The sequence below is a fragment of the Aythya marila genome (genome assembly GCF_965140915.1).
Source record: "Aythya marila genome assembly, contig: HAP1_HAP1_SCAFFOLD_193, whole genome shotgun sequence".
Classification (NCBI taxonomy): domain Eukaryota; kingdom Metazoa; phylum Chordata; class Aves; order Anseriformes; family Anatidae; genus Aythya; species Aythya marila.
The window spans coordinates 208920-236194 of record NW_028136875.1 but is presented as its reverse complement, the minus strand read 5'-3'; the positions used below and the strand labels follow the sequence as shown (position 1 = coordinate 236194).

The following is a 27275-nucleotide window of genomic DNA, read 5'->3' as shown; positions in this document are numbered from 1 at the left end:
GGGGGACAGAGCCAGCTCCATGTTAACAACGAGGCTTCCAGCAAGCTCCTGCCCTCCAGGAGCTGCACCTCACCGCTCCTCCTCGCCCTGCCTGGCTGGGAAGCCCTCGGCTCAGCCCCTCGCTGCTCCTGGAGCGCTGCCTGCTGCTGGCCACGTAATCCACTGCTGGGAAGCAGCTCCTCGAGCCCAGAACGGGCCGTGCCAGTCCTGCTACCTGAAACGCACAAAAGGCACCGGTCTAAACCCAGAGGCTTTTAGGTAACAGCACAAAAACAGCCGCCAGCAGAGCTCCGAGCTGCTGCCCCTGGATCCTCCCCGCTTTATTTTCCACCCGCTCGGCACGGCAGTGGGGCTCCCCGGCCCCCCGGCTCGAGCCCCGTGTGCCTCCTGCCCCGTTTGCACAAGGATTGCTCACACCCTGCGCTGCGGCTGCTGCTATGGGAACTGCTGCCCGTTGCCACGAGCTCCTGGACAAACAAGCACACCCAGCCCATGCAGGCGGCCTGCACGGATCCTGCCTGGGAAGGCATCAGCAAAAGCTCTCCGTGCCTGACGCATGGGGGAGGCATTCAAGCTATGGACTTTCTCCCCTCTCCAGCCTCCTTTCCATGCATTTAAAGCAGTTTTGTTTTTTTTTTTCCCCTCTCCCCCAAATTACAAGATCTGATGATTACAAGAAATCATGAAGGAATAACTATAAATATAGCTATAATTATGTATAATCATAATTACATGGACAATTTTTACATGAAAGTCAAGAGTCACTCCTGCAGCTAAAGCCTCGAGGAAAACAAACAAACAAACAAAAATACTGCAATTCTCAGAGCCAAGGTGAAACTGCCAGTCCTGGCCAATGCTGGGCTCTGCTTTTCTGGAAACGGTGTCTCAGAATAGAATGGAAAATCCAGGTTTTGTCCCCACAGAATGACACAGAGCAACATTTTGAGCCTGGCCTGGTGCATCTGTTGGTCGGTTCCAGCTGCTAGCAGCTGGTCTGATCCCACCTCTGCAGGTACACACACGGCACAGAGCGGGCACGCTGGGGCAGAGCAGAGTCCATCCATCTCAAGCAATACACGCTGGCCAGCACAAAAGCACAGGGTCATTATATCGCGGTCCTTCCTCTGGCCATGCTTCTTCAGCCTCCAGCCATCCATCAGCTGTTTAACTCTTCCCATGGAGGCTGCACCTCGACCAGCACGTTGAGCTGCTGGTGAGGGATGTTTCTCCCCGTTACCCCTGCTTGCTACAGCCTGTGGCAATGAGATTGCATGTGGTGTGAGATCTTCCCCTGTTCCTGTTTAATTAACTCAATTGCAAACTAACAGACGCCGTTCGGAGCGGGCATCAGCAGCACAGGTACCCTGCACTGCTACAGGAGGCTGCAGGCCTGATGCACGCCTCGGTTCAAGGATAACGCCATCGTAACCTGAGCAAGGAGATTGGAGCAGGGAAGGAGAGAAATGGTCCTGCACAGTCATCAGGAAGAAATGCTCTTATCAAAATTTCGCCTCATCTGACACAGATCGGGCAGAGTCAGCAGCACAACGCCGGCTTACACCGACTGATGCTCCGTCTCCACGGTCAGGAAGGATTAAGGACTGACTTCTCCCAAAATATGTAGCTCCCAACATGACAGCCATCCTCAATCAGCCTTGTTTGTACAGCCCTCGGCACAGCCTCATTAGGGACGACAACTGGGTGTCTTAATAGCTACCACAATACAAACAACCATCTTCACCCCGGTGACTACGCGGGAGCAAAGCTGCTCTGCAGCCTCTGGCCCCAATTACAAATTCCAAGATCTTTCGCAAAATCAAAGCTGTCCAAACAGATCTGTTGCCCAATACCAGCTCCTAAGGAAGAAAAACAACAAAGAACAACACGGAGCCGTACGCAGTGTTTTAGATAAACTGTCCTGCAGACAGGAAGTCCGTGGGAGAGGCAGGAATAAAGCCCATATTGCCTCCCTCCGCTCCCTGAGCACATAGCTACGCCTTAGCAGATGAGCGGCTGTCAATATTTATTTGAATCCTCGGCACGTTAGATCGCAAAAACCCCAGCAGATTTGGTGCAGGCTGCTCTCCTGCTACAGAGGTGGTTTGTTCCACCAGAGGCAGCTTCTCCTGGCCAAGCACTGGGGCCATCCTCTGCAGGGACGTTTCCCACGAGGACCTGCAGGCATTTTACGCACTCGGTGCACAAAAATGGAAGTTGCAGCCCAGCCTGCGTAAGCCCAAATGGTTTTGTGCAAGGCTGAGGAGCAGAAACAAGTCACCAAAGGGAAGGGGGTAGAGCCAGGGAGGGGTAGGATGTCCCCATGGATGAGTCACAGCTGAAAAACAAAGGTAAATAATATTCAAATGATTAATTCGTTATGAGTATTTTATTACAGCTATAATCATGAAGATGAAATGATAACCTTTGCCTCCAGAGGGGCCATTTCAGCTCTAAGGGGGAGGTAAGTGCTTTGTCCCAGGACTGTAAAACATTTTCTGTTTTCTTCCCTCCCCACGATCTGAGCTCCAGTACTTCCCAGCTGCCTGCTGCCATGCTGGCCCCGTGTTTTATCGCTGTATTTATACTTCGGCCAGCAAAAAGTCTAATGAAAACTTTCCAGCGCTTTTAACCCAAATATAACAAACCCGATGGCTTCAAATGAAAGCCAAAAAGGAAGGTGCAAAGCCCCTTTTCCTCCCGTCCTTTCCTAGCTAAGGGCCTGGTATCAGGTTTTACAGTAAGAGCAAAGGGCAAGACTGCAGCCTTGGACCTGCCGGGGAGCCAAGCCCTGGCTGCTGATGGCAGCAGAGGGTGTGGCAGGTCTGTGTCATGTATCGCCATAATCAATAAATTTTACATCTAATTATTGTTGTCATCGCTGGGTGATCTCACCCGAGGGAGCCTTTCCAGGTATGTGGGAGGGGAGGGATGATCAGCCCCAGCGGATCAGCCCGGTGGAGCTGGGGCTACCCAGGGCCATGCCGGCTGCTCGCAGAAACCTCCTCCAGCCCCAGCACCCAGCCGGGCTCCTCCCGACACCAACCCCAAAACCACCCCCCAGCCACCAGCTCAGCCTGGGGCAGGCTTCCACGTTACGTGAGGACAGCGAGGGAGGAGGGAGGTTTGGCAGAAATGGGAGAAAAGGCGAAACAGCAAAACAGCCCTGCTTGTGCTAGGACTGAGAGCAGCTCTCCGCGATGCTGAGGATGCTTTGTTCCTACACACGGCCCTTCACCTGCAGCAAGAGGCTTGAGCAGAGCTCTACCTCGCTTTTCTATAGAAAAGCTTTTTTCTATTTTTTTCTATTTTCTACATGAAAGCTTTTTAAGGGCCATACAAGGCAGGACCGAGCTCCCAGTTTACTGCATGCACCAGGCATGAATCAGTCGTGTAGAATTTGACCCCAGGAATTAAAATCAGGGTGAATCAGATCAGGTACCAGATTTAACAAGGATTACAGGCTTCCTCCTGGGCTTAGCACCGGCCTGAGCCTGACACACGCGTGCACGTGCCGATGCACGGGGCCTTTGCACGTGCACACACAGCCCCGCCGTACCACCCCGTAACTGCCCTCCAAAGCCAAGCCGGAGCGAGAGGAGCGGGCGATTCCTCTCTCTGCCTCAAGGTGCTGACTTGGGCCCGTGCCTGAGTGGCGTGCGTAGTACGAACCCGCTGAGCTACGCTACAGGGCACGCCATTTGGTGCCAAAGCTTCCCTTGCAGACATGTCGGGACAGCAAGCAGCTCCCGACCGCACGCTGAGCTGCGAAGAGGAAGGTCCAGGAGCTAGCTGGACCCGAAGGTAACACAGCACGAAAACCATGCACGCAGCAACTGCCCCTCTGCAGCCCAGCAAGCAGTGACCAGGAGCTGCCGTGCCCGCTGCCTCTGCCCATGCCGAGGAGCCTCGGGTTGCATCACTTACAACGCGTGCAGCACGACAACGCGCCCCGAGGAGAGCTGTGGAAAGGTGTGGGCACAGCTGGGTGACTTCTTTGCCTTCATTCCAGAAAGGTGTTGGTGGCACAAGGTGGGAAGTAAGGGAGAATGAGATGCAGTCAACGTAAGCAGCTGGAAAAAAGAGGTAAATACAGACCTACGGCCTGATGGTTTGGGCACGTGGCCTCTGAAAAGAGCAGGCACAAAGCAAGTGAGGGGCATGGAGGCACTGGAGAAGGCAGCTTAAGCAGCTCCCACCCAGTCTTCTGGGGGTCCCACATCTCCTTGTTCCCAGTCTGTGCTACCAAAGCTGCCTCACCAAGCAGTGACACTGTCCCCTTCTTTTCCCACCTGAGGACACAAGTAGCAGGAGCCCCAGTCCTCGCAGAAAGACAAGACACCCCCAAAACACCTTGCCTCATGTGACCTCAGAGTTTTTTTTTTTTTGCTTCCTTTACATTTCTGGACTCACTTCTGCAACGCTGATTTTAAGAGAGGAGCTGCTGCAGGCTGGGCTTGCTCCGATCATAGCCAACAATCCCCACCTTGGGGCAAAATTACAGGTTTCTGCAATTCCCAAGGCAGATGCCCACCTACCAAGCATCACCTTGATACTTCAGGTCTTTTCTCTCTCCACAGAGAGATCCCAGCGTGTTTTAGCCTTGCAACCTGCATGTTGCAAAACAGGTACACGGCTTCATAAATATCCATGCAACCTCATTAAGAGCTAAAGGCTCGCAGTACCCACTGAAACACAATGCATCATTATTTATGCTGCAAACCATGTGAGAATGACACACAATGCAGAAACAAAATGCCTAATTAAAAGTGACACAAGAGCACAGAGCCAGATTGTAATCGGAGTGGTGGATACTGGGTGCTGTCTAAAAGGAATGAAGTCATTTGCCCAAGTGTGGATTGAGAAACACTAAGCAGTAAATCCTCACACTCTGTCTCATTTATGCCTTTTTTACAAGCAGGGACAAGGAGAAAGGAAAAGCCATTTGCCAAAGTAACAGAACAGGTTAGTAGAAAGGAGCCAGGCTCCAACACAGCTCTAAATAAAGAGTGGGCTCTAAGAGCCCACTGGTTGGCACTGGGACCGGTGGCGATGGACAGCTGAGGACACCCAGAGATTCAGACTCTGGAACAGCCTTCAGCTGACAGAAAAAGCAGCGGTTTCTGAGATGAAACCATGTCCCTTTATTCTGGAGATGATGGGATGCAGTGGCCCAGGGCAGAGCCCTAGGCACGGACGGTATCACCCAGCCACTCTGCACAGCGGGGAGGGAAGAGGCTGCGGCACCGCAGCAGAAACGAGTGATGTCACCACCACTTAATTAGCCTGACTTTTTTTCCTTCTTCTTTCAAAACTTGACATTTCCTGGAAACTACATGAGCAAAAGTGCAGCAGATGGGTTGGAAACCTGAGCGCGAAGCAGATGTGGGCACGTCCTGTCCTGCCTTCCAAGCCCTTCTATAAATTCTTTGCAAGTGACGTCTGTTTTGGGGAAGTGATTTAGATGGCAGTTTGAGCTGCTCGATGTTGCACCCAGAAATCCGAGAGGAGGGGAGGGGGCAGCAGGCTGGAAGGAGGAAGGGGATGTGGATGGGTTTGGGCACGCACATAAAGGAACAAAAAGAGGAGGAAAGGATGAAAACGTAACACTAGAAGTTTGGATGGGTACGAAAAGAAAACAGAGGGAAAAAGCAAGGATGAAGCGGAGCTGGGGAAAGCGGGAGAGCAATCCCCAGGCAGCCCCCCCAGCAACATCCCCAAAGCCCCAGAGCTGGGGTGCAGCTCCCTCCCCAGCCGTGCTGTCCCCATCCAGCTTGGGTAAGGCAGCTGCAGCGCTTCCCTCGGTGCCCAGCACCGTCCCCCCAGGGCTGGGCAGCAGCAGACAAGGAAAGCAATGGCAAACCACACGTGGGCCCAAATTAGCACGCAGCCCTGTGGTCACTGGCATGTCCCCAGCTCTCCTGCCACAGCGCTGCTCTGGCCGTGCCTCCAGCCCAGGCCGGCACCTTCCCTTCTCCACCAGGCACCGCGGAGCCGGGCTGAGAAACAGCTGAACTAAGGCGTCTCTGCGATCAAAGCCCCTCGCCACAAACCCAGCTCTGCTGGCCTGCAGCCCCACGGCTGTCTCCAGAACCTGTCTCCAGCCTACGAGCAGGTAAATGCCTTCGCTATCACGGGATGAGCCAGCAGCCAATTTAACAAAAGCAATCAGGGGCTTTCTTCTGGTTCGTTTTTGGTTTTAAACCTGAAGCTTTGGGGACCAAACTTAGCTCTCTGGAACCAGGAACCTGCAGCTGCTCTGCCTTGTCCTACCTGTGGCCACGCTATCAGCCATTCCCCTGCGATGTGTCACTTGCCCCACCACACACAGCTCCCACTCCAGATGCTCCTCGCGTGCCTGACAAGGCTTAAACAAGTCCTGCTGACCCACTCATTACCTCCGTGGCTCTCTGCACCCCTTAGCCCTGTCTCTGTCTTGCTTAACCTTAATCATTCTGATTCCTTGGGGCAAATGCTGATTCGCCATTCATGCTTCATACGTTACCCATACTTAATAAACAGCAATTACTTATGGAATCTCAATATATAAATTATTTTACTAAGCATACATACATTGAGCCAATAGCCCTACAAGGTGCTTTGCCAGATGGCTGGGATAAATCTCCATGTACCAAGGGAAAGGTGACAAGGCTCCAGGTTTGTTTGCACAGAGGCTTAACCACCCACAAGTGACCCCGTGGTGGCTTCAGCTGCCCCGTGCCCACCCCCAGACCTCAACCTACCAAACAACCACACCGCAAGCTCGAAGCAATGCATTGCCTTGCTGCAAAAACATCTCCAAAATGGGAGACCCTCAGGTCACTCAGCATCTTTGGGTGGTAGCTCCTTCATCTGAAGGGATCAGGATCAAGCCAGATCAGGCTGCACAGACACGGGCAGGACACAGGCTGGAGGTGGCTGAACCCTTCATCACATTCTCCACCTCATCTTCATCACATCTCCACCCCTCCTGTTCACAGAATCACAGAATGGTTGTGGTTGGAAGGGACCTCTGAAGATCATCCGGCCCAACCCCCTTGCTTCAGATCCTTTTTTCAGCTTGTTTTGCTGGGCAGTCAACACGGCTGGCACCAAATCTCAAAGCCAGATTTTGGAGAACAGCCATTTCCAAATTGAACCAAATACCTGGCTGAGGAGGAGCATCGAGAACATCAGCAGGAAGAGAAAAAAACACCCTGACTCAGCACTGCCTCTCCCACAGGGCAGGGAAGACAGCAAGGGAGAGAAACACGCAGCGAGGCTTTGGCTGCACACCGTGTGAAGCAGCCCGCCCTTCTCCATCCCTGGAACAGGGTCACCGGTTTCCACGTTTAAGTGCGCCTAAAAGACCAAAGAGCAGCATCAATCTCAGGATCAGGTCGGGCTGTTGGAGCACTGCCGAGGAGTAATGCTCTCACTAGACTGAAATTAAGGTTCCCTAGGACCCAGCAGCAGCACTCTCTTCCCTAAAGGGGCAAGTTTGGGTCCCCATCTCACCCCACTGCCAAGCAGGTGGGACCACAGGAGCTTCAGCTTGGTGCCTAGAAAGGAGAGGTCAGAAAGCAAGATAATCCTCTCTTTGCAAGCTCTTCCCACATATCCTCACATCACCTGCCAGCAGATGACCACTTGCGCACACTTTCCTTAGAGGGTTACAGCAAATTATACCCGTCCTCCTGGAAGGAGGCAGAGCTTTGAAAAACCTTGCTCATCTCAGAGCAGAGAGGCCCCATTGCTACCCCTGGAAAATAGCTTTCCATCCCGCCTTTCCCAAGCATGAAAGGGAGCTTTAATCCTCAGCCATCTTCCTCCAGCATCTTTCCATGGCAGAGCGATCCTGCTTCCCTCCCCAGCACCTGAGCAGCACCTAGCAGAGAGAACACGGGATATAGTAAGTGATCCTATACAGGAACCAGGACTCCAAAACCAGAATGTTACAACTAGATCTGGACAAACGTTTGTTCTTGTTTTAAACCCTGACATTCTGCACTGCGCGATGCTATTTCAGCCAGACTGGATGTTCTTACAGGCTGGAGCCAGTGTTAGAAGTTTCACTTCAAGGAAAAGATAATGGGGAGACAAAGGATCGATGCTTGCAGGAGAAAGGAGTGGGGACTGATGCTCAGGGAGATGTGGTTGCCAACGCAGTGACCAGCAGCGCTTTCTCTGCAGCAGCACTCCCTGGGATATTGCAAAACACCATCGTGCTAGCACCCAGCCTAGCTCCGTGCAGAACACAGCTCGCAGCTGCTATTAAATTGAACTAGCTTAATTTCACCTCTATCTCCTTCCCTTGGAGGGATCATTCCTAGGGAGCCATCACAACTGCCCTCGGTACAAGATGAAGCAAAAAACCTGCCACGTGGCCCCGTGACCTGATGCTAATCAGCAACACTGATGTGCCTGCAACCACAAAGCCACAAACGAGCAGCCCACGATGAGATAATCTCACCTCACCTTGCGAGAGCCATGAGCTTTGTCATCTCTCAACCATATATTTTGATTTAATCCTCAAAATTAAGCATCGGGATTAAGCTGGAAAATCTGACACTGATCCATTGAGCGAGGGACTCTGTATTCAGATGGATTATCACAGGAAACACGTGAGGCAAGATGGATGTGCCATTGGGAAAGCACGCTGTTCTTGGCAAAACACTGAAACTACACTTGAAGAAAAGGATAACCCCACCAGAATGGGTCAGCTTCCCTGGGAAGCTCTTTTAAAGACAGAAACCCCTACTATCATCAGACACATTTCTTATTGGAGCAGGTCTGTGACAGACCCAAGTTTTCTCCCACTTCATTCAGCAGGGAAATTCCCAGCTTGCCTTCCAACGTGGGGCAGAAGCAGTCCATAAAAAACAGCAGCTTTCCCACAAAATGGAAATTGCAGATTTGGGGCAGAGAAGACCATCCCCTTTCCTGAGAACGCTGCAATGCTAATCAAGCAAAGGAGGCAGAAGTGGGTGTTCTTCTGTCCTGCTTTTTCACATGAGAAACTGAGCTAAAGCAGGAAAACGCTTTCAAGAGAGCCGTGTCCAACGTTGGTTTATGCCTAGGTCCAAACAAGTATTTAAGGGCGTGCCACCTCAGCAGGCTAGAATTTATTAAAAGACAGTGGTTTTTGGTGTCTCCAAAGTTAGCTTTTACACAGCTTTCGGGGAGGGGAAAGGCAGGTGTCAAAGAGGGACAGGGGCACTTCTGAGATCCAGCTTGGTGGTTCTGAAGGCCCCTGTTGCTGCCAGGCCAGCTGACCAAATGACCTCAAGGACTCTTGGCCCACCCAAGGGGTCTCCAGACCAGACCTAACACCCCTCAAACACTCAGACCATCAGAGGCTTGCGTGATGCACCTGCGTGGTCAACGGAAGACCATGAGCAAGTCTAATTATGACGAGCTTGAGACACGTTTCCAAACTCCTACCCTGAGCAAATTCTGACTCCTGCTTTACAATTTCCTCAGCCAAACACTCCCCACTCCCAAAAAAATCACAATCCCTTTGGCTGGAGACCAGCCATGGGCTGAACCCAGGCTCCGTGCGCCAAGCACGACGGCAGCAGCCAGGCTCAGAGCCGTCCTCCCCAAGCCTGCAGCAGCCCAGCTCCTTTGGCTGCTTTCTTCACCATTTAAGGATGAGGAAAGCAGCCGCTTGGGGCCCGGCGAATTACCTGTGAGTGATTTGTTTTTGCTGCGAGTGCCTATGCCCTCACCACACAAACAAGCTCCTGAAGAAAGGAGGGTACAGAGAGAGGAGGAAAAAAAAAAAAAAAAAAAAAAAAAAAGAGAGAAGCCAACAGGTTGATCTGGATTACATCAACGGTTACACCCTCCTCCGTTTAATGAACATAGGAGAACAGGTGCTTGTAATTTATTAGCCAACCCACGAGCTGAGGAGACAGGAATTAGCCGACCAAGCTCCTCAGCGTGCCACTACTCTCCTTCCCTTTGAGGCAGCAGCAGCAAGAAAACTTCATCTCTTTTTTTTTTTTTTCTCCCTTCCCTCCCTTCTCCTCCCCTAGAGCTGCAGAGCCACAAGCTGAGCATGACTAACCCTTGCAAAGCCTTCACTAGTGGCTCCCTCTCCTCCTGGGAGGTGTCAGGGAAGATGAGCAGAGGAAAAGCAGCCAGCACGTCCCCAGATCGCCTGGGCCGCTGCAGCCCCAACGGCGTGGCCAGCAATGGCTACAGCTCCCTCAGCCTCCACGGGGATGGCGGATACCAGAGCTCCTCTTACTTCTCCATCGACGGGAGGCTCCTGGCTCCCGTGCACCTTGATATCAACACCGACTTCCAAGCCATGCGGCAGCAGGAGACGGAGGACATCAAGCTGCTCAACAACCAGTTTGTGACCCTAATCGAGAAGGTAAGGCGAGCTGCTGAGGACCACGACGCAGTGTGGGGATGAGGAGGGTGGCGGGGAAGCAAACGCTAACCAGTCTGGCAGGGGACTTCTGGAGGCCTTCAGCTAACCACTGCCAGGCTCTGAATATCAGGCTAATTACCCAATTAGTTATTCCTTCGGTGCTATCTCTTTTGACAAGGGCTAGCATCATCCCTAGGTAAAGCTGGGCCACATCTGTGGTCAGCAGCAGCGGGTGGCCTGCGTGTCTCCTTCACTGTGCCTGTCACCCCCTGGGTGACCTCTGCCGTCAGGGACCTGGCCCTCCCTGAGCACAGCAGGGTGGTGGAGGCACGGTGCCGGACAGAGCAGGCCTTGGGCTCCTGTGGTGGACAAACAGCCACGAGCAGTGACGCTGCCTGAGGTGGCCGCTCCAATTCTTCTCTGGCTGCTGAAAGACAGCTGGAAATTCACCCCTGGAGGTGCAGAGCGGGCAAGGGAGACCCCCCCTAACACCTCCCTCCTCTGTGGTTTTTACCGTGAGGGGTTGCACGCTCAGCCAAGAAAGTGTCGCTTTCATCTCTTAAGATCCATGAGAAGGCAGAAGATTTTCTCAAAGGAAAACAACTCATCCAGCCGAGGCAGGTTTCTGCAAAGCCCTGGTGCTCTGTAAACAGATGGTAATCTCCTAGGAGGATTGCTTCACTGCAGTCTACAATACAGGCTCTCAATGCCAAGCTACTACAGCTTGGGATTTTATTTATTTATTATTATTTTCTTTAAGTCTACCTCTAAGAGGACCTGAGTTCACACTGGGAAGGAGGAGGGCGGGGGGGACCATCTCCCATAGCATCTATCCCAACCGAATAGTTGTGTACCCACCACACCCACATGTGCAAACAGGCAGGTGGTGGTGCCAGGGGGCTGACCCTGCATGGAGGAGCAAGGCAGCCTCCGCGTCTGTGCTTTTCTAAGCACTGATTTTGGCAATGCAAAGCTGGAAAACAACTGCTTTGGAAATCACCTGGATAGGTTTTGTTGCATGTGCTGCTGACCTGGTCCTCTGACTATCCAGAACAAGAGGGATGCGTGCACATACAGCCAGCCCTGCGCAGAAACCAGACCACAGGAGAAAGGATGGGAGCAGGGGAGATGGGGCAAGACCACACAGTGACAATACGTACGTAAGCCAGACCACAGGCACCAGCCTGTTCCGTGCAAACAGAGATGGAAGAAGTGACAGAGGCTCCAGATTTCACGATAAGCCCAACCTGGTGGCCTGCCGATAAGCATGGGCCTGATGGACAGAAGATACAAATACTCCACCTTAGTTAGGCGGCTTTGTCTTCAGCACTTGCAGCTTCTGCATTTAGCTTTGAAGGCTGCAGCTTCAAGTGGCACGTAAGTGGTAAACTTCAACCATCTGCCTCGGGCTCTCATTCCAGAAGAAAGTAATGACACTTCCTTGTCACAGAGAACTTGTCTTTTTAATCGGGAATTCAGATGGTCTCAAGCCTGAGCGGCTAATTCCTCAGGTAATTGACAACAATAACTTTAGGAGCTTGCTGCTGATGGGCTTCCAGCAGGCTGTTCCAGATCTGCTAGTATTTCCTTTCCATTTGCTCCAGATATGTCCAGGTGAAAGACAATGAACAGCCGAGGAACTACGTCCCTGTTTGAGGCCCTGCCTTTGCCTTGAGCAGCTCAGGTGCAGAGGCCTTCAAGGACTACGCTTTGGTCACTTCTGTGTTCAGTCATGGTCTTCCCAGGATATGAGGCCAGATTTGGGTGATTATTCTGCTGCAAAGCTCACATTAAACGACTTTGCAGGAAAGGATGCTGTATGAGAAGCCAAGATGAAAGCAGTTCAGCCCAGCGGATGGGTATGGCTTGAGAACAGGAAAGAAATTGAGAAGTTAAGGGGGAAAAAGAGCAACAAACCATTAGGAGCAAGGTCAGGAACTGAGACCTGATGTGAGGGTCAGTGAGAGACTTAGAACAGCAGCCAATGCAACCATTTACTATTCTAGTAGCAAATGGGGAAGCTGCCTTAATATGAGAAGTTGTTCTCCACAGCCAGTCCCGCAGGTTGATCCCAGCCCTGCTGACCACAGTCTTCTGAGGGATGCCCTATTGCACTCCCTAAGATGCCTCAGATGGAGAGAACAAATGGCCCAATTGTTGACAGGTAGCCCCAGAGGCCACTTCCTCATGCCACCTGTAATGCCCCTTTCTGGCTCCGCCACAGCATCACCCTGCAGGTACGCAGCCTCACGCATGCACGCAGAATGTGACACTGGTTTAGAGCCAGGACAGAGCAGACAGTCACCAGACTGGACGACCGACTTGATGTCTACAGACATGTACTATGTTATCAGGAAAAAAAGGATTAGGTCTCTAACAGCGAGACCTGGCAGATCTTAAAGCTCCTACCCCTTCTGCTAATAACAGACTGCAAACATCTGAGAACTGCTTTGCTTGGCTGCAGTACGCTCCCACTTCTCTCTCTGCCCAGATAAGCAGCTCTTTGGGAAAGATGCTGTCTCTCACCGTGTGCATCTGTGAAGTGCTCAGCAGCAGGGAACTGTCTCTTCAGTTCACTGATGCTGCTTGTGGCCACAAGAAGTTACACAGCCTCCTGCACTCCACTGCTCTCGCCACGTAAGGCATCGCTGAAGCTGTACCTTCTTTGCAGCGCAGATGCACTTATCTCAGCATTGCATCATCTCCATGACAGAAGGTTTCTGGAGGCAACTGACAGCTCAGAAATCACCAGCCAAAATGCAACTGAAGGAGTTTGGTTTTGTTCACAGAGCAATGCGACAGAGAAGTACCAATTAAATAATTAATTAAAGCTAGTCAAGAGCTTTGAAGATGAACACTGAGCATTACTGTCCAGATTGTGAGTATTAGGAAAGAAGAGTGCCAGATTTGAATAGTGGGTGGATGAGAATGCAATGTATCCTCTCTCAAGCAGACAGGCACACAGAGACCTCACATGGAGCCTAATTATTCACTCACTCTCTAGAGTTCCCATAGTTCTTCTCTGTGCTGCTTTGCAATACAACCCAGGACTCTGATTCATCACTCAGGCTTTGCCATGGTGTAATCCTACAGATCTGAAAGGAGTTATCTTTTCTGATGTTTTGAGTTTGTGCCACTCTGAGGCAGTAAAATCAGAATCCCATTACACAACACTTCTATGCATGATCAGTAGTGGATTTTCAGATTTTATTTCATACTTTCGGAGGTAAAGGGGACTAGCACTGAACAATTGTTATTTTTCAGCGACTTAATAAGAGATGCTCTTTCACTTTCCTATCAAGAAATTAAGCAGCATGTAATGTGTAAAACCTCTGCATGTCCCAGGTCTGTTCTTTAGGGGGTTTCTCCTTCTTACCTGGAGATCTCAGTTAGGTCCAGCAGCTACTCCAGAGGTCTCCAGACCAGAAGCACTCGGTCAGTTTTGCTATCAGCTGTTGGTGTTGCTGAAGGCTCTGAAATTTCTTCGGCAGGTCAAGTGCCTAGAGCAACAGAACAAGATCCTGACGACACGGTGGAATTTCCTGAAGGACCAAGACAACTCCCACTCCGAATCAGACATGAAGGCCATCTACGATCAGTACATGAGCAAAATGAATCAAGAGATGAAGGCACTCAACTATGAGCAGGAAAATCTTGAGTTGGAGCTGACAAAGGTCCTGAGCACCATGGATAACTTTCGAAGCAAGTAGGTATATCCTGGTATATCCTTGGATGTGCAAGGGGGAACGGGTTTGCAAGGTACGGGTTAAGCTGCATGGACAAGGAGTAGCGTGGCAGTGATTCAACACAGCCAGCCAGTTATTCCGAGGAACAAACAGAACTGTGCATTTGAGATTCCTAGCCTCTTCCTAACTAGAGATGGAAGTAACCCATAGAAAGCAAATCATCAGGGCATCTGAGAAAGGCCTCAGACCAGAGTACATCTCTGGGCAACAATATTACCAGGAATGACAGCCAATAAAACAAAGAATTATTTATTCTCCACGCTGTTATCACAAGCCAATACTTCCTCCCCAAACTGTTTTATGGACTAGACTACTTAGCATTAACAAACACCCCCTCTTTTCCCTATTCTCCCCACAAAATTTAAAGCAAAATTCTGCTTTGACCAAGGAGTCAAATTCTTACCCAGAAAACCTCTGGACAGAAAATAGGAAGGCAGCTGGAAGTTTAAGAGAGGGCCAGCTGCAGAGTGCTTATCGCTGCTTTTGTCAAGAGCTTCGAGATCTTCTGATAAGAAGATTTGAGATGCTCCGTGGCTCATTTAAGAAGACAATGCTCTCCTTATTATCGGTGTCATTTGCATACCGCACAGATGAATCCACAATTAGATACTTTCCCTTACAGTTACACCCAGCTGCCTACACAAGCTCTCTGGAGCCTTCCGTGCTGATTTGTAGCGACGACCCACCTGTGGGCACTGTCAAAACAGAACAACAATGCTAAGGGCCTACCCCTCCGCTGGCACTGATAGACATCGCTGTAATAATAGCCCAAACCTGTTCCTGATGAACAAAGCGATGCATAAATAATAACAGTGCCCTTCTCCAGAGTTTAGCCCAAGGATCTTAAAGCTCCCTGCAGACCTTGATTAAACCAGCTGCTCAACGTGTCTGCAAATTAGGGGAAGGATTGATACCTCCGCTTTACGGACGGGGTAACGGGGAGACAGCAGCTGCATGGGGCGAGCTGGTGGCAGAGCAGGAAGAGGAGCTAAGAGGTTGGCTCTTGACCTTATGCTGAAATCATTATGCTCAGCATCTTTCCAGAACTGATGCACTTACGTACAGATGCCTACAAATCCCCGAGTTCCTCGTGGTGGGTGCCTGTACTTCATTTGGATGCTGGTTTCACTAACAGACTTGGAATCACTGCTGCTTGCTTTGCTGACAGGTAGCCACCCTGAACTTGGATTTAAGCCATAAGAGGGATTGTGCCATTTAAATGCTTTAGGAAAGGGAATAAGACCTCAAGACATCTCTGGGGGCACTTGTTCCTCCTTGTACATCCCCTGGGAAGAAAAGGCTCTGTGGCCGTGCTGTTACAAGAGATACTCCTTGTTTTATTCTGTGACAGTCAGGAAAACCCAGATAGGAAAACAGTCAGGCTGGTAGAGAAACATCAGATCAGTCACACGTATCTGCTCTCACAGCTTGTACCCTCATTTGTTCTCAGTAATTACCTCATTAATTGCCCATGTCTGGCAATTTATTTTTATGAATTTAAATGAATGTCTGCATTTATTTCTCAGCCCAGTTTCTTAGGGATAAAGGTGCTTAGGCAAACTGGTTGGCTGTGTGTTTCCCTCCTTATTTCTGATCTTGGACAGTTTCAACCTAGTTGGACAAACGGGTAGACAAGACAGATATGCTATACTGCTAGAAATTCAAAGCCCATGACCAGCTAGAGGAACAGGACCACCCCCCGACCCAACACACACAGGGGGTAAGGACATAGCATGTAAACCTGCACGGGATCAGACAGCAGGGAATCCACACCGGGCACCAGTTTATGAGCAGTTTATTTGAGCAGTTTATTATGAGCAGGCACAACTATTGGTCTTGGGAAAAGTTCCCGCTTTGTGGGACTACGCAGCCACAGGAAAACAGCCTTCGGAAATGACACTGCTCCTCCGAGCACTCTTCCTTCACTTACAGAGCCCTCCCACTCCGCTTTCTATTTGTGAGCTGCAAGGCACAAGCCCTGCCAGGGTGGCCTAAGCAGCAAATAAGCAAAACCCACCCTGTCATTGGGTGCTGCTAACCCCCGAAGCCAGCGCCAGTGGATTTCTGCGACAGTGACAATCCGCTGAGCTGCTCCCGGCCACTGGTGATTCACGGGGAGAGAAGTGCTGCTTCTGCTGAGCTTTCTCCAGGCAGCAATCCAACCCCGTCCTAACCCACACTGGCTCTGTTGAATCCTGCAAGACAACTGCCTCAGCCCAGTTGTTTTTCTGGAGCGAATGGTCTACTTAAACCATGCAAATTTTGGAGGCTTCCAGCTCTTGCAGAGGTTTCTTTTCCCAAGGGAAATATTTTTGGGGAAGCAAAAGGTAGTAACTCCACTAGCAATTTTAATTGGGCATCTGCTCGTCCCTGCTGTGGCACTCCAGACATAGCCATGCACGCAGTGGTGCCCAGGCAGGCTGCTGCCCAAGAGATCCTAAGTGAATCTGCCTGTCAGTGCTCCTTGGGAAGGCCTTGATTTGTCTGTCTTTCCTGTTAAGGGATTGCTTTCCAGAAGACACACAGGAGACTTAGCTAGCTGGGATGTTTTCACCTTCTCCAGCTTCCTTAGGGTAACATTCACCAGCGTCAATTTTCCGTCGTCACTGTTCCAAAGTGAGAGGATGGAGAAGGGACAAAGGAATAAATCGAAGGCTGACACAGGGTCTCAAACCCTGCTTCTTAAGGAAATCAAGCTAAAAATCAAATACCAAAACATCCTCGAGTAGGACTGCCCAGGGGTGAAGCCTTTGCTTCAGCTCCCCACGCGTGATTTGCACATGCAAAGAGCCATTTGAATGAGAAGGCAGGGAATTTTTGCATGTGCCGAGCAACTCTGGGGTGGGACTAGGAGAACACTGCAGGAAAATACGGGGTTGCCAGCCTTTGGAGGGGCCATTACTGAGACCCAGGGATTATGACAGTCAAGCCTTCCCCCTGGAGATTGGTCAGCCAACGTACCTCTGCCTTTGCAGCTGGTTTTCAGTGGTTCCCTCCCCCCTTTCCTTGCTCCACAAGAGAGACTGACTTAATTCCATGCCACCAGGCTCAGATCTATCCCACCACTGTATCTTCACCCTAAGGTAGTCTTGGAGGTGTGTCCAGAGAGGAACGTAGCCTGCCTGAAATGCAGTTCAGCTCTGATTTTGCTTCACTGATTATGGAAGGAGCCCAAGGCGACCAGACGCCTGTCTCAAGTGCGGCTTAAGTGCATGAAGTGAGATAGGATGGATTTGTGCCTTAATGCATGATTGCTTGAGGATTACCTTTAAGGAGATAAATGCTGTAATGTGTTTGTGGAAGGCTCCATCCCCATGTGAGTCACCTCCCGGCCGCCACGTCCCTCCGGAGCCGTGCGGTGAGCATGTTTGGCTTGCTTGGCCTGCTCCCTTGCAGGCAGGAGCGTTGTTTGTTCCACACGCAGGATTATGTCAGCGCCCGGCAATGTGCGAAGCTGCTTCAGCAGGCTGGGACAGACTGGGATTGGGCTGAGATGCCATGAGGATGAAGGAAGAGTGGCAGGCTGTAATTAAGCTCGGTACATAGTTACTGGCAGCATGGCTAACATTCCAGCTGAAGAGCAGAAAAACCAGACAGGTAAATCTTGTTAGCCACGCTGCCTGGCCCTATAAAAACAGGCAAGGAAAGGGTGAGTTTAACACCATGGGGATACAAAAGGGGAGCCTTAGAAGTGCCCAACTGTAGAGCCTGTGACAATCGGATCCCTCCTGTGCCCTCGCTATCTCCTCTGTGGAGGAAGCAATGGCTCCAGGGAACTGTTTTCAATATTCCAGGTCAGCTCCCAGGCACGACTTACCCCCTTGCCCTGCAAAGCAGTCCCCTGTGCTGCATTCCCAATGCTTTTTCCTCTTTCTGGTAAAAGTTTGTTCAGCAGCAGAGCAGAGCTTGTAGCCAGAGTGATGATGCACCCGACCGTCAAACAACAGAATGTGGCTGTCATTCCGGATTTTATTATCACTCCTCTGCTAGGAAATACCATTTTACCTCATTTGCAAAGATCTTAGCCCTCCAATTTGGTGACATCTGCAAGTAGCACTCAAAGGCTTAATTCCCAGCCTGGAAACGCTATGAGCACATTAGGGCAAGAGGAGCCTGAGGTGTCCTGGAAGCGCAGGGAAGCCAGGGCCTCCCTGGGAGCACGGCCTGCTCCGGTCTCAGCAGAACAGCCAACACGCCCCTAGTGTGTCCTGCAGCACAGCGGGAGATACCAGACACCCATCACAGAATGCTTCTGGCCTCATGCACGGCAAACAAGCCACCTACTGCTGGTCACAGATCAGGCCCAAAAGAGACCCTGCGGTTTCCTGCTTAGATTGCTGCTCTCAGCAGCATCGGGGCAAGCCACACACTTGCCACAAGAGCCAACAAGGACTGGTGTGTTCCTTAAACTAGCCTCTCGTGCCTGGTGCCAGCCTTCAGGAAATGCGTTTGCCCCAGACTAAGTCTTTGCCATCCTGGTCCTGCCATATCAAACCCGTTTTTAAACACCTGCAGGGTTGGTTCCCTTGCTGGATATTTAGCCATTAGGACTCCACCCTGTCCCGTACGGTTTTTGTTACCTTCTGGTCTGTGGGCACTGTTTTCCATGAATTGCTTTGTCAGGTCTTCTGTTTCTTCACTAATCATGCTTACACTTAAGATAAGTTCTGATGCCAGTCCCGTTTTCTCTGATTTTACACAAGCAAAGCTTTCTCCCTCGAGAAGCCTCTCAGATTCTGAAGACTAAATGCTGAGGATACCTGAAAGAAACAGAAGAGAAAGGCTTAGGGTAAAAATCTGGGACTCTTTGGGCATGCAACTGGCTTTCACAGAGAACAGCTCATCACACCTCACTTTGCAGTGCCTGCTCTCTCTCTGTGGCAAATGTGAGGTAACCTGAAGTTGCTTAGCCCTCAAATTAAATCAGAGTTAAAGCTACCTCCTCTTACTCTTTTTTTTTTTTTTTTTCAGTCTGAAAGTGCTAATGGTGTTAATCTAGAGTAGCTGGCATGTGGCAGCTTGTAACCCTCTCTCTTGTCCAGATGCCCATTCCTAAGAGGTTTCTCTCCTGCTGTTATTTAGGGGCAGAGGACGTCAAGTAGGTGGGATATCATAGTAAAAGCAGAAAGCCTGGATGTCAATGTCTGGGGGGCCAGCAAGACAATGTTAAGCAACCTAGAGACTCATGTGCAATTTCTGACAACTTTTTTCCACTCTCTTTAGATACGAGGATGAAATTCGCCTCTGTAGTGGCATGGAATACACCTTCATGGAGCTCAAAAAGGTCAGTGGCATGGGGAGCTTTTCATCTACATGGTCTCTACACCAGCCAGCCAGGAGCATAAGAGCCCTTGTACCACTGAGGTTTGACGGGGTAATAAGGTCTTGAAGAAGACAGCGGAGTGGTGAACATGGTCACAATTTCAATAGAAGTATAAGCAAGTCTGGGCTGCTTGTGGTTACAGAAGAGCCCCGTGGCTCTTGGCAGAAGCACCGGGGGGTCAGCCTGAGCCTGTGTCCAGCCACACCACGATTGCCCTGGCCAGACCTGGCCTGGAGAGCTCTGTACCCCAGACCCCCCGAGACAACACCTCTGTTCCCTGGCACGTTTCCTCACAGAATGACAGCATGGGTTGGAAAAAGCTGGAAATTGATAAAAGTGTTTGCTTTTGCTACCTGTTGCGTGGCCACACCCTGCTTAAACATCCCGTCCCAGAGGTAGCTGCATTTGAATATCAGCGCAAATGGAAGGCTTTGTGCGCAGTCTTTACATTAAAGAAAAAAATCCAAGGTGCAGGAATGCAGGATATTATTAGACAGAGGAAATGTTCTCCGCAAATTATCATTATGGCTAATTGCATGTTTTCCCTGACACAGTCATCAGCCAGTAAGGGCAGTTCTGGCAACTTCTGTGGACAGCATCAGTTTTCAATAACCCCTGCTTTTTGTGGTGAACAAAAGATGAGTGGGTACGGACCAGCCCTGCCTGCTTCCTTCTCCACCCTACCTATTTGAAACTTCTACCAAAGCTCTCACCCAAAAAAACAAAAAACAGAACAAAAAAAAACAAAACCTGCAGAGCTGAAGTCTCCACAAAAAGCCTCCCTGCCTGTACAGCATGAGAGCAATTTCACAAGCACCAGGCAATAAACAGCAAGCAACACTTGCTGGGGGCATGGGGGCAACAGAAAAGACTTCTTACTACGACCCAAAGACAAACTATTCATTAATTCACTTCAAACAAACTATTCATTAATACACTTTCCACCTCCTGCAGGATTTAGACGCGAGTACCTTGCACAGAACTGAGCTGGAGGTAAAACTCAATGGGCTTCAGGAGCTGATGAATTTGAAGAAAACCATCTACGAACAGGTAAAAACGCAATCGAGAGAGCAGCCCTGGCACATGTGCAAGCTTCTGTGAAAAAAAAAAAAAAAAAAAGCCTTTTTGAGGACATTCCCAATACAGAGAGGTCATTGTTCCCAGTTTGCACCAAAATGAGCGCTTGCCTGGTAGAGTTGCAGCCAACTACTAGATAAAGGGCATAAAGCAGCATCTATCAGCTAATCCCCTTCCCTTAAGGGAGCCAGCTCCATAAGAAGTTTGATCAGGACATTCCTTCTGCCCCACAGCTCTGGGAGCAGCAGCCCTCCATCAGTCCCAAACCCCCACCTAACCCCTCGCTGGCTGTGTTTAGCCTCAGCTCCTAACCCCTGCTGCCAGAGTTTGCCTCCAGACCTGGGGCAGGTGCTGAGTGAGCCGAGTGTTATTTTCTTCGGATCCAGAGGAAAGGCTCACAGCAAAACAGGACAAGCCACTGTGAACCTGGAAGAGGTGCTGAACGCTGTCGTAACCCAACCCAACGTGCTCCGTTCCCACTGGAAGGAGTATGCAGTCGGATGTGATTTCACCACGGGGGGAAGGATGCAGCGTCTGCAGGCCTTTGAACAAACCCAAAGGGCGCAGTGTGCCTGCATCTGCTAAAATGGTGATGTGATTTCAGGCACTTACTCAGAGCCTGTAAAATGCTACCGAGCAGGCTCAGCAGTGTTTGGGGAATACTAATGATTTGTCTGAATTCCACCAATACAAACAATTAAAATGCTTGACAGAGGAATGTCATTACCCTTTGTGGGGAAACTGAGGCACAGAGAAGCAGAATGCCCTGCATAATGCCAGAAATACATCAGAACTCACGGCCTGCCTGCATCCAGCCGTGAGGCCTTACTTCTCTAAAATTACTCCTGTTGCAAGGCAATTACAGGGGTAGTCAGAAATCAGATCCTGCTCTGAATCCACGTTCAACACCCCACCCGGGAGGCTGCTGCCTTCCTTTTGAGCTGCTTTCTCTTAGGTCCCACACTGTTGCCCTCAGCAGCAGTCTATATTTCTTTTACAACTCACCCTTTATGCACAGAAATTACCCTCCACCTCTCTTTCTCTGCTTGCTCCTCTCCACAGCTGGTTTTCAGGTTAGTCATTTTCTCACCCATGCCTGTTGCTCTGACTGACATCAATGTACAGGCACATGCACCCAGCGGAGAGGTAAACGTGGGTGGTTAACTGCTTGACATCTTTGCTCACAGTATGTTAGCATGAATCAGATGAAATCCCCAGCCTTGATCCTCATTAATAAATCTCTACTTTGGGGGTGGGTTTTTGTTTGGTTTGGGTTTCGTTTTTTTGTTGGCAGAGGATGCTCAAGTCCTTGCAATACACATGCATCTTCTCATATAGCCATTAAAGTGCTCAAAGGTTAACAAAGAAGCTCAAAGACTGAACAACAGTAAGGAAAAAAATGCACTGATAATCCTGTTTCCTGTACGAGTGGTGGGGTACTTCTCCATTATTCATGAATCTCCACATCAGGGCACCCTTTGTTTCCCCAGTCAGAGGCAGACAAGGCAAACAAGGTATACAGATGCTCCTCTAAGAGATTAGAGGCTGCTGCACAAAAGGGCAGAACAAAAACATCAAGATGAAAGCTAAGAGATGGGGAGAGATGTACCAGGTCTCTTTCACACTGGTGTAAATAAGAAGCTACAGAGATGCTGATAAGAGGGAACCCTTGCAGGAGCAGACCGAGGCTGGGGGGAGCTGCCAAGTGAAGGTGCACGCCATCTGCTTGGCAGCGAGGCAGCAAGCCCTGTCTTGTCTGCACACAAACCACCCAGGAGCGCAGTTTACAGGCATGGATTAAGGATCCTTTTTAGGTTCACTGAGGGGAGTCTGCATACATCGTTTGAATTCTTTTCCGTAGAGCTGTGACAGAGTCAGCCATCCAGAGCAAATACCCCAGTCAGTGATACCATAGCTTGTGTGCCTGTTTCTGACTCCCCAGGGCTGGCATGAGTTTCTCCAGCACATGAGAGCAGCTCTGGGGAGCAAAACAGGTCTGCTGCTGATAGAGGTGTTCAGAGAAGGGGCCTCTTTCTCCCTTCTCTTATTAGAGAACACTTGCTGTATTCTCTTACAGCAAGTAGTTTTGTTGACTACTTGATATCTCAGTCCTGTTCTCTCTTTGCCATTCAGGAACTCGAGGAGCTGCTGACAGAAATTAAGGACATCTCTGTTGTTCTGGGAATTGACAATACATGCAAGCTCGATCTGAGCAGAATTGTGGAAGAAGTAAGGGCTCAGTATGAAGCCCTGGCTCTTCGGAGCTGGGAGGAGGCTGAAACACTTACCAGGAGAAAGGTATTTGTCTCCTTATCTGATTGATACTGGGGAGAGGCAGGGAAAGAAGAAGGGAGATCAGCCTAGAAACTACAGGAATCAGCAAGATGTGGAGGGACAGAGCACTAACCCAGATCAGCTCCTCCTAATTCACGTGTAAATTAGGAGCTGAGTTTCATTGCCCAAGACTCTCCACACCGTCAGTGGAGAAAGGCAAGGACATCTCCCAGTGGCAACGCGGCCCACCTAAGATACAGCAAATGATCTTCCACTGGTGCCCCCTCCAAACAGAGGGAGCAAGAACACGGTTAGCAACAACAGGGTGCTCTGTGCCTGGCGCAGCTACAGCCAGAAGACAATACGAGAATGAGCCCTAAATCCTTCCACACCCCTGCTATTTTTCCCCAGTTAGGTGTTTCTCCCCAGGGGCAGTGAGAATCCTCCCAGATTCCTTTGCTACAGCAGAGGAAGAACAAATAACCCACTCTTCCATCTCCCCTGCAGCTGAACGAAGGCAACACCCAGTCGGCCACCTATGGAGGTCACCTCCTTGACAGCCGACGGGAGATTGCAGACCTAAACATCCAAATCCAGAAGCTGAGGTCCTGCATCGTGTCCCAGAAGAGCCAGGTGTGTCCTGGGGTGGGTGACAAAGCTCTAATCTGCAGGTCTGAAACTACAGCACACCTAACGCCTCCACCACCTTCCTTCCCCAGTGCCTGTACTTAGAGGAGAATATCAAAGAAGCAGGAGAGCATGGGGAGACGGCCCTCAAGGACGCCAAGGCCAAACTGGTGAAGCTCGAAGAGGCCCTCCAAAAGAGCAAGGAGGATATGGCTCACCTGGTGAAGGAGTACCAGGAGCTAATGAACATCAAGCTGGCCCTGGACTTGGAGATCCTCACTTATAGGAAGCTCGTGGAAGGGGAGGAAAGCAGGTGAGCTGGGCTTCTTTGTGCTTGGACAGTGGGAGAGAGGCACACGAACACCTAGGGAGAAAGCAGGCATCCCAAGCTTTGAGTCTGGTACAGGTTTGATGAAAAAAGAGCAAACCCCAGCTGCCCCCATACAGTTCAGCCCTGCTTCTTGCTCTGAAGTCTTCCGTAAGCTCTCGGAAGGCACCAGCACTCCTCTAGATGATGCTTGGCCCAGATGCTATTGAGTTAGCCTCCACAACCCTACCGTGCCCTTGGCTCTACCCACAGAGCCCTGCTCCCTCCCTCGGGAATTGCAGGTGCTAACACCCACCTTCACGCTCTCTCCTTATGCCCACAGCATGGAGTCTCCAATCCCCACCGTCATCAGTGCCGTGCACTCCAGACCAAAGCACCGTAAGTGGTTTTCTTTGTACAGCTTGGTGAAGCAGAATGTAAGTCAAACACTTCTAAGCTTGCCCCCTCTCATATTCCCTCTCCCAGCAGTTTCTGCCAGCACCTTAAGGAACTCCAAGCTGTTTGCAAGAGGAACAGGCAGCACCAACGGGGAGATGAAGCTGAACGGAGGCAGCACAAAGACCCTGCCCTCTCGAAGCCTCAGCAGCGGCTCAGCAAAACCTGAAGCAGATGCTTCCATCTGTGGTGCCCGGCCAAAGTTCAGCTCCCTCTCCTCTGAAGAATGCTCCTAGGAGAAACGGAGCCCCGCAGCACAACCACAAGACTCGTTGGCATCTGCAGCCAAACGAGGCCCGAGTACTTTCTCCTGAACTCAAGCCAGCGTCCAAGGGATGAAGGATGAAAATCCACTCCAGGCTGTCTCTTTCGTCTTTGCACCATCCCAGTTAACAGCTCTGCTACCAGTTACAAGCAGAAACCAGCCCAGGCTTTTAGAGCCTCTCCTACTCTGATACCCATACTGACACCTTCTCCCTCTCTAGGTCTGCTTCCCGAGAGGATTTGTATTCATAGCCTTTGAGATCTATCTATAGGAAACTTGGCAGGAGGGGAAAGTATTATCGCACAAGCTTTTAACACACTAGCCGCCAGCCCAGCCATTTTACCAGTATTACAAAATCATTCTCCCTGCTCTGTGTGTGCCTGAGAGGTGTTCACTGATGTGGCTTTCAAAGGAAGGCAGCGCCGAGCTTTCCAAAGGGAGCTGGTGGAGAGATGCAGTCAGCCTGAGCCAGGTGAATTCACAACATCTGCATTTGCATGTCTGGTGACAAACAGGCTGGCTGCACTCGGGAATCCTTGCCTACTTCACAGTATTTAACCAATTCTACTGCCTTTTGGGTGGCCCCCCATTCTTTCCATGCCACCGAAACTAAAACTCCTCACACTTCTGATCAGCCACCTTCCTAACAGAGAGCACCTCCACCGGTCTCACCTACAGGCACCCCAGACTCTGCATGCAGTGGTGCTAGGTCCTAGAAATGGGATGTTCTCTGGCTCCCATGTAAGTAAAACAAGCAGGACTTGTCTTTGTATTTATTGAACTTCTGGAGTGGCTTTTACCTTACCCAGCTGACACCAGCTAATGCACAGCAGCCACACTGCACCAGAGCTCCCAGAGCCAGCTCTGCAGATGCCAGCTGCAGTCCTGGCCTCAGCACAGGCATTTCTGGGTCCCTCTTGCACAAACCACCACGGACGGTGCCCTGCAGTATTCTCCTTCCTGAGGCCAGGCTCTGACCTCAGCCACTGCCACGCAGCCCAACTCGAGTTCTCGGATTTTGAGTTCACAGGAGGTGTTAATAGTCTCTTGGTGTAATTCCACTGTGTGCATCACAGCATTTCCATGTTTCTGTAGGATAGACAGCTACTGCAGCATCTCTGTAACCAGGACACCTGCTCTCCGGGGTTATGGCTGTTATAATAAAGTACTGAGTGCCACGTGGAAAGCCTCGCGTTGCTGGTTTGCTCTGAACTTCTTACCTCAACCCACCTGAAATGGCAAGTCCTTCCCCAGTTGCCGGCGGGCCAGGGCTGAGGACCCTGGCTAACTTCTGGCAGCAGAATAAAGCTGAAATTACTTCCCAGGCAATTTGCTTGGTGCAGATCCCCAGGGAGAGGAACAGGGGCTGTGGGGGCTGGATGGAGCCAGCAGCCAAGGCTTTGGGGAGCTCATCACTGTTCTACCACCGGGGACCCCCAACAGACAAAAGCCCCCAGAGGTGCCAGAGGACCTGAGATGGGGAACGCCTCTGCCCTTTGCTGCCCACCGAAGAGCAATGCTGAGCTTCCAGGGTCAGTGTAGCAGCGGGGATGGGGGCTCCAGGCCAGCAGCTACAGCCCCCAGCCCTTAAATCCGCTGGTGGCGCAGCCCAAGGCTCTTGGTTTCCCCAAATTGTTGGGATGGGAAAGGGGGAAGCCCCAGGTGAGCTCCCAGGGGTAGGAGCCATCGCCAGCTGAGGAAGAGACGGAGCTTTAGCACAGAGCTTCCCCCTGGAGGCAGGGCCCAGCAGAGCCCTTCGACGAAAGCCCTTCCAGGCAGAGGCACAAAGCTGCGTTTGGGCAAGGCTGCGCGACACCAAAGGCACACGGAGCCCAGAGGATGGCTCTGAACAGCCCCAGCACCCCTGGGTGGCAGGATGGGGCCGGGGCGCTGCGACACGGAGCCTGCGGTGTCCAGGGTGAAACCCAAACACGAAGGGAGGGCTTGGGAGCACTCAGCCCAGGGATCTGGAGGATGGGGAGCTCGGAGACTGTGCTCAAGGCCAGGCTGGGGAGGGCAGGGGCTCGGCAGCAGCCCAGCTCTGTGAGAGGAGTGCTTCTGGCTGGTTCCTCGCCCTCCCACACATTCCTTGGCTGCTTCCGAGCCCTCCACCGCTCAGGGGACTGGAAGCAGGACTCTGGGATTCAGCTCACTGCTCTGGGACCCAGGAAGGATGGGCCTGCTGCTAGGACAAACCAATTCGCTACCTCACTGCCTCAGTTGCTCTGCTGCTCCTTGCCTCAGTTTCCCCACTGACAAAAGGAAAAATAATGCTATCAAGCCACATTGTGCTGGACAAGGATTTCAGGCAGCAGGATGATTCCTGCAGACCACTGATGGAAGCTGAGCTATGCCTGAAATGGTCGCATGCCTTTGGGACACCCCATCTGCCCACACACCCGTCCTTCCCCCTCTGCCATAATACTCCTTAAGCACTGAATTCATCTATAGGACCTGCCCCTTCCTTAGGGCTAATTCCTGCAGTTATCCTGACAGCAGAGGGATGGCCAGCCCCAAACCCAGCTGCTAAGTTATATGGGGACGTTCTGTAGCTTTTTTTTCCTTATCCAGCAAAGGGCATCACAACCCGTGAGTGCTGCTGGAATAGCAGGCAGTGCCATCAGCTCAGGACCTCAGAGCTCCCTTTAGGGTGGTGGGAACAGTCCTACAAGGGTAAGGATGCTGAGCCAGCACAGCAGTGAACAGCGTGGCTGTGAGATTCAGCTGCTGCTAAGGGGATCTGTGAAAAAGAGGCAAGCTCATCCGTGTTATCTGGTGAGCTACGTGTGCAATCCAAAGCACAGCCATCTCCTGGTAAAGCCGTATCAGTTTCAAGAAGC

At 51.0% G+C, this 27275-nt stretch overlaps 2 protein-coding genes across 10 annotated transcripts in view; one reads left to right on the top strand and one right to left on the bottom strand.

Annotated features, from left to right (window-relative positions):
- The window catches only part of LOC309891356 (keratin, type II cytoskeletal cochleal), a 36857-nt gene extending 13119 nt beyond the window's left edge, over positions 1-23738 (bottom strand). For 2 of the 8 annotated variants that reach the window (XM_082785714.1, XM_082785720.1), the window contains exons 1-4: positions 20401-20527; positions 18687-18866; positions 17373-17594; positions 13737-13860 (exon numbers count right to left, since the gene is read on the bottom strand). The gene's annotated coding sequence lies outside the window, so the exon portion shown is untranslated. Of the gene's footprint in view, positions 1-13736; positions 13861-17372; positions 17680-18686; positions 18867-20400; positions 20528-23625 lie in introns of those variants that run through there. The other 6 variants (XM_082785718.1, XM_082785721.1, XM_082785716.1 and 3 more) reach the window with 5 other exon arrangements.
- LOC309891353 (keratin, type II cytoskeletal 80-like) lies at positions 9639-25458 on the top strand. Of its 2 annotated transcripts, XM_082785712.1 has the most exons (9): positions 9639-10360; positions 13852-14066; positions 19330-19390; positions 20384-20479; positions 22640-22804; positions 23288-23413; positions 23500-23720; positions 24058-24113; positions 24201-25458. In XM_082785712.1, the coding sequence occupies exons 1-9, from the start codon at positions 10040-10042 to the stop codon at positions 24404-24406; spliced, it is 1467 nt and encodes a 488-aa protein (XP_082641838.1). In that variant the 5' UTR covers positions 9639-10039; the 3' UTR covers positions 24407-25458. The 2 variants fall into 2 exon arrangements, with proteins under 2 accessions (XP_082641838.1, XP_082641837.1); XM_082785711.1 differs by having other exon boundaries at positions 24058-25458.
- Positions 25459-27275: the final 1817 nt, after the last annotated feature.

Excerpts from the sequence above, each read along its gene's own strand:
- LOC309891353 (XM_082785711.1), top strand. The coding sequence starts at position 10,040 with ATGACTAACCCTTGCAAAGCCTTCACTAGTGGCTCCCTCTCCTCCTGG. Across the intron at positions 22,805-23,287 it reads AAACACTTACCAGGAGAAAG|CTGAACGAAGGCAACACCCA; the intron begins GTATTTGTCTCC and ends TCTCCCCTGCAG. Across the intron at positions 23,721-24,057 it reads GTGGAAGGGGAGGAAAGCAG|CATGGAGTCTCCAATCCCCA; the intron begins GTGAGCTGGGCT and ends TTATGCCCACAG.